Here is a 9,838-nt window from a genome sequence, read left to right on the forward strand (position 1 = left end):
ATAAAAAAATTAGATTGTAATTTGGAGGTTGGCCGAATAAAGCAGTTGATGTCCTGCGGTGCTCACCAGTCCTGTGTTTGTAATCTGTGGTCACTCAGGTGCATAACCACAGCTCAAAACGTAACATTTTCTATAGTGCATTTTTAAAATTGACCTTTCTCCAATAAACAAACCAGGCAATTTCACAGAGTGTTGAAAGATAATTGTGATGAAACTGTAAATTCGTTTTTAAAGAACGAGTTACTATTTCCTTATACAGAGTACAGAAAAATTTCTTCACCCAGAGAGTGGTGAACCTGTGGAATTCTCTACCACGGAAGGCAGTGGAGGCCAATTCATTAAATATATTCAAGAAGGAGTTGGATATATTTCTTAAGGCTAAAGGGATCAAGGGATATAGGGAGAAGGCAGGGACAGGGTACTGAGTTTGGATGATCAGCCATGATCGCATTGAATGGCAGAGCAGGCTCGAGGGGCCGAATGGCCTACTCCTGCTCCTATCTTCTATGTTTGTAAACCTTTTGCTATATTGCTTGTGTTGCTTGTGTATGACATTTTAACTCTTCCCCTCTCCAAAACAAAAAGATTTACCAAACGCTTTTCAGAATCTATTTAAAAACTCAGCCATGCACCTGACCCCTGTAAAACTGAACTGCCACAAAAAAACAGTGAATCGTGATAATGTAAAAGACCCTCAAATTATTTGGTGAGAAGTGACGGGCGAGCTAGTTTGCAAAAGTCCAGTTGCAGTTGTAAACTCCAGTCACTGGGCGGCGCTCCGACGGTCCGGGTAACGGCACAGGGGCCGGGGGGGGGGGGGGGTGAAAGAGAATAGTTGACAGGTGGATTGCCCAATGGGCTGGTCGGGAGGGCGGACAGCCCCGTTCCCATTGGGGCAGGCGATCACCAATCAGGAGGTGGCGGGGCGGGGCGTTTGGCGGCGGCTGAGCGGCGGCAGGTTGGTGAGAGAGGGGAGTGGCGGGGTTGGAGATAGAACCCCGGGGAGAGGGGAAAGGGTCTGAATCCCAGTCATAACCTGGCTTCCCCCGCCCGCCAGCCACCACAAAAAGCCGGCAGTGTAATCCGCCTGGAGGAGCCTCTTCTGCGGGTAGGACGTTACTCGAGCCCAGGGGTTTGCAGTGGCGACAAGGCCGCAGCAGCCCAAGGGTGGCGTGTCCTTGTTTCTTGGCCGCACGGCCGGCAGGGCCCGTCTATAACGGCGGTAGAGAGGGTGGAGGGTATAGGAAGGAGCTGGGACCTCGATGGGTGATCAAATCTAACGGATCTTAGACTCATATAGCGCAGAAGGAGGCCATTCAGCCCATTTTAGGATAGCCAGTTCATGCTGGCGTTTATGCTCCACTCGAGCCTCCTCCTGCCTTTCCTCATCTAAATCTATCAGCATAACTATTCCCTTCTCCCTCATACGCTTGTCTAGCCTCCCCTTAAATGCATCTATACAATTTGCTTCAACCACTCCCTGTGGGTAGTGAGTTCCACATTCTCACCACTCTCTGGGTAAAGAAGTTTCTTCTGAAATCCCTATTGGATTTCTTGGTGACTATCTTATATTGATGGCCTCTAGTTATGCTCTTCCTCACAAGTGGAAACATTCTCTCTGTAACCACTCTTATTAATTTTTCATAATTTTAAAGGACCTCTATTAGACCACCCCACAGCCTTTTTTCAAGAGAAAAGAGACCCAGCCTGTTCATCCTTTCTTGGATAAATGCTGAGAGATTGTTTCCCCTGGCTGGAGAGTCCAGAATGAGGTGGTATAGTCTCAGGTTAAGTGGTTGGCCTTTAAGACTGAGATGAGGAATTTTTTCACTCAGAGGGTTGTGAATCTTTGGAAAGGGCTGTGGATGCTCAGTTGTTGAATATATGCAAGGCTGAGATAGATTTTTAGACTCTAGGGGAATCGAGATATGGGGATAGGGCAGGAAAGTGGAGTAGAGGTTGAAGATCAGCCATGGCATTGAATGGCAGAGCAGGCTCGAGGGGCCGCATGCCCCACTCCTGCTCCTAATTCTTATGTTCCTGTGTTCCAGTGTCTCTAACCATAACCAAGAAGAAGTCAGAGCCTTCCGGAGAGAAGGGGGAAGGAAAGAGGAGATAATTAGGATAAGTAAAAATAGTCTGCACTAGTTTACAGCACAGAGTCTGCAGCTTTTCTAAAGAAGGCAACAACCCTAAGAATGATTGGAATATGGGGAATAGAGTTGAACCATTTGTATGCCAGTCTGATATATAATCTGGGTTTAATGCTGTGCCAACTTGATGACCCTGATTTCTACAGTTCATGGTGGGCATTTATTCAAAGTACTTACACCAATATCAGTTCTAGTTCCCAGTTCCATCTCATGACAAAACCCACACTAGTCTCATAAAAGTCGCGATAACCATAGAGGTTTATTTATTTGCTAAAGATATTTTTTGCAGGATCTACCCGATAAGCTGGAAAGCTTGTTTATTCTGGTCTTATGCCCAAGGGCAGCAAACAAACAAACAGAGAGTCTGTATTATCTGCTGTAAGTAAGCTGCAGTCTGCATGCTTTCTGGAACAATTATAGAATCATATAGCACAGAGGGAGGCCATTCAGCCCATCATAGAATCATATTGCACAGAGGGAGGCCATTCAGCCCATCATAGAATCATATAGCACAGAAGGAGGCCATTCAGCCCATCATGCCTGTGTTGGCTCTTTGAAAGAGCTACCCAATTAGTCCCACTCCCCTGCACATTTCTTTTCAAGTATTTACCCAATTCTCATAGCTTTGAATAGCCCGCAGTAAAATCCAAGAGTTTAGGAATAAGCTGGAGTTAAACTGCATTTCCTAATGTACTTTTCTATTTGTTTATTTGGATATTTCACCAGGGGGAGCCCTAGGATCTCCAAACAGAACTACTGAGTGATCCACATCAGTAAAGTTCATTCACTCACTCTAAAGAGCACCACTTCTGTCATCCATTCCTGATTCAGCTGACAGTGCAACCTTTACTGTTTGCTCAACGCGGAACACGCACTCCACTTACCTTGAGTCTCGGTGCAGGTTGGCAAGAGTCAAAGCTTCGGGACCCTGAAGAGGCACTGAGCATTAGTTAACTTCTCACTGCTTGTCCAACAAGGACCAAGCTACTTTTTAAGATTCAGGTTGCTTTGGTTGGTCGTGCATTTGCCTGAGGGTCAGGCAGTTGTGGGTTCAAATCCTAAATGCTTCGGGTTATACTGAGGACACACACTGTGCTATCTCGCCAGGTTTGCCGCCTCGTAGTCAACTTAATCCCATAGTAACCAGTTAGGTGCTGGACAGTTAGTAATTGCAGATTTATTTAAGTGATTGCTAAGCAGACAGTAGGTACCAAGAACAACTCTCAGCCCAGCTTGCCACAAAAGCAGGGCTTCAGTAGCAACTGTCTGCTTTTTCCAATCCAGTCATGGAAGCACAAAATCCTGGCTATGCGTACTTGTTCTTGGAGAGCCACAGGTTGTACCCAGAAGAATGTGGGGTCGGGTTGTTTTAAGAATGCACTATAGCAACTTTATTTTCAATTAAACTCTTCAGAGTTGGGATGTATGCTATAATCTGATCAAATTAAATGCATCTAGAGCTCACTATTTCTCAGAGTCAAGTAACTAGGCATTTCTCTTTACAGGCTAACTCCCTTTTAAATGAGTCAGTGCTGTTAAAATACAGAAAGTCCTGTACTTGACAAGTAGGCTTTTTAAACTCCAGAATAACTTTTTCAAACAACTAATTCCCTTTTTAAAAGAATTTATGGACTCAGTATCAACACTATTCTGTGGCAGAGAATTCCACATTCTTACCACCCTCTCGTGTACAAATCTTTGTGGCCCATCATTGCCGTCTTGCCCACCAGTGGAAACCAACTATCACTATTTGCCTTTATATAACCGTTCCTAATCTTGAAGTCCTCTATCAGGCCACCCCTCAACGTTCTCAACTCTAGTGAGAAAGGCTTAACTCTTCTCTTTTCAAAGTTGTAATCCCTCATCCCTGGTAACATCCTACCGAATATATGCTGCATGTTTCCATTGCCCTTCTATCCTCTTGTAACATTGTGACTAAAACTACAGGACTGAAGCCTAAGGCTGTGTACAAGTTCAGTATTACCTCTGAAAACTGAGAAACAGTGCCGGGCTGGAGATGGGAATAAACACTGCTGCAAGCTGGTTACTTGCTGTGATTTTCAGCTTGTGTGGGTTGGAAAGAATTCTGCCCAAGCTAGGGAGCAATTTTTTTTTTTAGTTATGGCTATGATGTGGCCAATTTCAAAAATTGGTATCCTTTCATGCCATTTTGTTGCAATATAGTCTTGGTGACAACAGTAAAACAGTCTGGTTTTCTGTGGAAACTCAGAAGGATTATGAGAAGTTAAGAGCTCTGCATTAAGATGATATTCTCTCTCTGCAGACATCATGTGGCCTGTTTTGTGGACTGCAGTCCGTGTGTATGCACCCTACATAACCTTTCCTGTGGCCTTTGTGGTTGGGGCAGTTGGCTACAATTTAGAGTGGTTCATTCGTGGGGACCAACCGCAGCCAGTTGAAGAGAAAAGCATTTTTGAATTGCGTGAAGAGAGAAAGCTTGCTGAGATCACAAATAAAGATTGCACCGAAGTGCTAAGCCTAAAGGACAAACTAGAGTTCACCCCAAAGGCAGTGCTAAACAGGAATCGACCAGACAAGGCCAGTGGTAGCTCGCCCACGAGAACTGACGCGATGGAGTAACAACCTCTCTCTGAAATGTGTTTTCTGGGTGTCCGATTGCACAGTGTGTGTTGGAGTTTGAACATTCGCCAACTGAATTGTTGCACAGTTCATGAAAGACTTTGAAGTGGGGCTCGTTCCCAGATTTTCTGTGAAGTGAAAATTCAGGAGCTTCCAGGCTTTTATTGATTCTGCAAGGGTTAAAAGCTAAAAAGTTGCTGATGTGGTTTATTCCGATGAATCTCTCTTTCTTTGTGACCTCCCCCTGCTCCTGCTCACCAATTGTAATCCTTTGATTGGTACATTTTGTCCTAAGTAAATGAAATGTCAGAATTCCTGGCTTGTTATGAATCTATTTAAAATGTATCCTAGTTGGATTAGATAAATGTTTTTCTTACTATTGAACATTAAAGACAACTACTGAACAATGACCTGTTCACTGAGCACTATCAAGACTCAAAACCTTTCACAAGACCCTCCTCAAATATAGACCAGCTTGAGATCCCCTTTCATTTGGTTAGATGCAATAATTTGTCCTTGCATATATATTCTGTCTATTTCTCCACCAACACTAAAGAACTTGCTCCTTTCACAACCTCACCACCTTACATGGCTCGGTGTCAAATTTTGTTTGATAATGCTCCTGTGAAGCGCTTTGGGACATTTTACTACATTAAAGGTGCTATATTAATGCAACTTTTTGTTGTTTGATGGCACAATTGTGCCAGTGTCATCCGAACTTGCATCAGTATTGCAGAAGTTTCAGGCATTTCTGGTATTGAGAACACAGCACTCCAGTCACTGTTCCTCTAAGTTGCAAGTTCCTGGCATTGCATTGTATACACTTTCTAAAACTCGGAGCGCAAAGAAGATACCCACAACATGCACCCCACCAAATGGCAACTTTTGATTACAATAGGAATATTGTACACTTCCAGCAGTCAAAACTTTAGTTGACAGCTCAGCACTACCCAAGAACAATCAGTTTAATTTAATAATGTGGGAAAGGTTGTTTTTACTCCCACAGCACAGTGGATGATTGAGTGTGGATTTACACCTATGGCTTATTCGCACAGTCTGAGATCAGAATTTCAACTGGGTCATTGAGGAATAGGAAACAAGCCACCCACAGGAAAGTAGGTAGAATCTGAGGCCGAATTGCCCTCGGCCTGGTTCAAAATCAACATTGGTAGAAGCCAGAAACATACGGCAGAAATTTCCTTGAGTCTTCTCCCGATCTCATCTTAACTGTGACAGAAACTCTGAAGAAACAGCTTAACAGTGGAGCCCCCAGGAAATTCTACCCCACAGTATATTCAGATGAGAAGGCTAAATGGGAAAATATGGGAGGTAGATAGGCAGCAGCTTAAACATTGTTTTACAAATCTAAACATAGGGACAGTTTTTTCTTTTTGTGACTATTCATCTTCGAATCTGGCAATAAGCCCATTCCAAAGGGGCAAATTCTGCACTGAAATGTTCAAGAGATAGCAGAGGAAGGAGCTGTAGAAAGTCTGGAATTGTTAAATGTTTTGCAAAAAAAGCAATAAAAAAGGCAGTTATATTTGGACTACGAAGAATAGCAAAGTCCCAGTTGTATAGGCTATGACATGTCTTGAAGCTCTGTATAGTGTTTATTTTATAACCCATCCTATCTTACACAAAGAAATTCATATAAAAATGAATGTACAGTACTACATATGCAGCATTAACGTACTGGCCTATGAATTACACCACAGAAAGCACTGCCCCCTCCCCCCATCTTAAATTCTGGAACTCCCCTCAAAAGGTTGTGGATGCTGGGTGGTCAATTGAAATTTTCAAGACTGAGATCAATAGATTTTTGTTAAGTAAGGGTATCAAGGGATATGGAGCAAAGGTGGGAAAATAGAGTTGTGATCCAGATCAACCATGATCGAATAGAATGGCAGAACAGGCTCGAGAGACTGATTGACCTACTCCTGTTCCTATGTTCTTACAGAGTCACTTTGACTTAGTTTTTGATGATTCTCTTGTGTTGCCCAATGCATTTTTTCAGTTTAAAAGGAGTTTGGTCTGTATTCAATGTAAAAACAGTATTATGCAGGAAGGGTTTGAATTTCTTGTTTCTATGTCCAAAAACCATAAGGGAAAGCTATAGGGCACATAAAGTATCACTCGTTTTGGGGGATGTTTAGGGGGAAGTTGCAACTGCTTGGCAATATTTTCATAAGTAGCTGTTAGATTCGGAAGCGGGGGGCAGATACTGGGATTTATTGAGTAAAGCGCTACAGAATAACGACAAAAAGTAATGAAATCCGGCCAAAGGTATTAAAAGTATCTCGGGCATTTGTGCTTCAGTATTTTAACATGTGGCAGTTGGTTAGAACATTATCCTTTCACCTACAGAACCTGGGCTTGAATCCAGTTGGCCCAGATTGATGGGACCAAAGGTTTGTTTCTCTGCTGGCTAAAAAGGAACTAATTGAAATAAATCTGAACACTCTCAACCCAGTTCTTCATGGCAGTCTCATTCTGAAAGATCATTAAGATGGCTTGTGTGAGAAATATTCAAAGTGGACTTTTCCAGTTTGGGGGTTAAGGCACATTCTGGTAGTGAAAGGGGAATTTCAAGTTACATTTGACTTCACCATGTCTGACCTGAAAGTACTTAATGGTCATACTGGTTGATAAAATTGGGGAGGGGTGAAAGTGGTCATAGAGTCATAGAGTTTTACAGCACAGAAAGAGGCCCTTCAGCCCATCGTGTCTGCGCCGCCCATCCATCCCTGTCCAGTCTAATCCCATTTTCCAGCATTTGGTCCATAGCCTTGTATGCAATGGCATTTCAAGTGCTCATCCAAATGCTTCTTGAATGTTGTGAGGGTTCCTGCCTCCACCACCCTTTCAGGCATTGAGTTCCACATTCCAACCACCCTCTGGGTGAAAAAGTTCCTCCTCAAATCCCCTCTAAATCTCCTGCCCCTTACCCTGAATCTATGCCCCCTTGTTATTGACCCCCCCACTAAGGGGAAAAGTTCCTCTTTATCTACCCTATCTATGCCCCTCATTATTTTGTACACCTCAATCAGGTCCCCCCTCAGCCTTCTCTGCTCCAAGGAAAACAACTCCAGCCTGTCCAGCCTCTCTTCATAGCTGAGGCGCTCCATCCCAGGTAACATCCTGGTGAATCTTCTCTGCACCCTCTCCAAAGCAATCACATCCTTCCTATAGTGAGGCGACCAGAACTGCACACAGTACTCCAGCTGTGGCCTCACCAGCGTTTTGTACAGCTCCATCATAACCTCCCTGCTCTTATATTCTATGCCTCGGCTAATGAAGGCAAGTATCCCATATGCCTTTTTAACCACCTTATCTACCTGCTCCGCTGCCTTCAGGGATCTATGTACATGTACACCAAGGTCCCTCTGACCCTCTGTACTTCCTAGGGTCCTACCACTCATTGTGTATTCCCTTGCCTTATTTGTCCGTCCAAAATGCATCACCTCGCACTTTTCAGGGTTAAATTCCATTTGCCACTTTTCCGCCCATCTGACCAACCCGTTTATATCGTCCTGTAGCCGGAGGCTTTCCTCCTCGCAATTTACCACCCCACCAATTTTCGTGTCATCTGCGAACTTACTGATCGTACCTTTTACATTTTCATCCAAATCATTTATGTAGATCACAAACAATAAGGGACCCAGCACCGATCCCTGAGGTACCCCACTGGACACAGGCTTCCAGTCACAAAAGCAACCTTCGACCATCACCCTCTGCCTCCTGCCACTCAGCCAGTTTAGGATCCAACGCGCCAAGGCACCCTGGATCCCATGGGCTCTTACCTTCTTGACCAGTCTCCTATGCGGGACTTTGTCAAAAGCTTTACTGAAGTCCATGTACACCACATCCACAGCATTTCCCTCATCCACCCCACTAGTCACCCCCTCGAAAAATTCGATCAGATTTGTTAGACATGATTTACCCTTAACAAAGCCATGCTGACTATCCCCGATTAATCCTTGCCTCTCCAAGTGGAGATTAATTTTGTCCCTAAGAATTTTTTCCAATAATTTCCCCACCACAGATGTTAGACTCACTGGCCTGTAATTCCCTGGTTTATCCCTGCTTCCCTTCTTGAATAATGGTACTACGTTAGCTGTTCTCCAGTCCTCTGGTACATCCCCTGTGGCCAGAGAGGTTCTGAAAATTAGTGTCAGAGCCCCTGCAATCTCCTCCCTTGCCTCCCACAGCAGCCTGGGATACATCTCGTCCGGGCCTGGGGATTTATCCACTTTTTGGCCCGCTAAAACCGCTAGCACCTCCTCCCTCTCGATGCTAATATGTTCAAGTATGTCACAGTCCCCTTGCCCGATTTCTATGTCTGCATCGTCTTTCTCCATAGTGAACACAGATGCAAAAAATTCATTTAAAACCCCGCCTACATCCTCTGGCTCTACACACAGATTGCCACTTTGGTCCCTAATGGGCCCTACCCTTTCCCTGGTCTACGCCCTTAGTGCGAAACAGGCTCATGGTGAGTCAGCAACCTGTTTCATGCCAAGCCTGATTTTCTTTCTGTTGAAATCAATCACTGAGCACATATACAATGCTTGGAGCTGTTGTGATTTGGTTCTGCAACAGCCTTGATTTTCACACCCTAATAATGAATCATGGCTTCACAAAAAACATTAGAGCTAGGTGGGCACGGAGGTGTGATGCGTTACTTAATGAACACGTTGTGTGATATGACGCTGGTTGCTTATAATACTCTACAAGGTGAGACTGATCTCAGCCAGGCTGACTGGAATCAGCTAAGATGATGCCTTTTTCCCCCTTCATAATCGGCTGCTTCGTAGAGTATATCTTCAATTAATAACATAATTATGAGTTGTGGATATGACAGTCACATAACATGGATGAATCCTGCATGATGCAAATATTTGTCAAATTCCACAGTACAAACTGAATTCACAGCAGCTATCTCTGGTACACAGTGTTCCCATAGTTAGTGAGCTCATCCAAATAACTAACTATGGCACAACTCACAGCCATGCATGCTGTATGTAGGCAGGACAGTCCGGCTGCAGTAAAATTGAGGGCATTTACTGTCGATTTAAACTGGC

At 44.1% G+C, this 9,838-nt stretch overlaps 1 protein-coding gene across 5 annotated transcripts; it reads left to right on the forward strand.

The window, feature by feature from the left end:
• Window positions 1-863: 863 nt before the first annotated feature.
• On the forward strand, window positions 864-5,164 carry smim12 (small integral membrane protein 12). 5 transcript variants are annotated; one of them, XM_085962457.1, is made up of 3 exons: window positions 965-1,108; window positions 2,052-2,305; window positions 4,438-5,164. In XM_085962457.1, the coding sequence occupies exons 2-3, from the start codon at window positions 2,281-2,283 to the stop codon at window positions 4,752-4,754; spliced, it is 342 nt and encodes a 113-aa protein (XP_085818583.1). In that variant the 5' UTR covers window positions 965-1,108; window positions 2,052-2,280; the 3' UTR covers window positions 4,755-5,164. The 5 variants fall into 5 exon arrangements, with proteins under 5 accessions (XP_085818587.1, XP_085818583.1, XP_085818584.1 ...); XM_085962461.1 differs by lacking the exons at window positions 965-1,108; window positions 2,052-2,305 and adding an exon at window positions 864-958; XM_085962458.1 differs by lacking the exon at window positions 2,052-2,305.
• The last annotated feature ends 4,674 nt before the right edge of the window (window positions 5,165-9,838 follow it).

The sequence above is a fragment of the Somniosus microcephalus genome, chromosome 20 (assembly GCF_052327205.1).
Source record: "Somniosus microcephalus isolate GS21.2 chromosome 20, FLI_Smic_1.0, whole genome shotgun sequence".
Taxonomy (NCBI): Eukaryota; Metazoa; Chordata; class Chondrichthyes; order Squaliformes; family Somniosidae; genus Somniosus; species Somniosus microcephalus.

What these genes read in the sequence shown, in the direction of transcription:
- smim12 (XM_085962457.1), top strand. Translation starts at nt 2,281, where the DNA reads ATGACCCTGATTTCTACAGTTCATG. An exon ending in CCTGATTTCTACAGTTCATG is followed by an intron (nt 2,306 to 4,437) that starts GTGGGCATTTAT and finishes CTCTCTCTGCAG; the next exon opens with ACATCATGTGGCCTGTTTTG.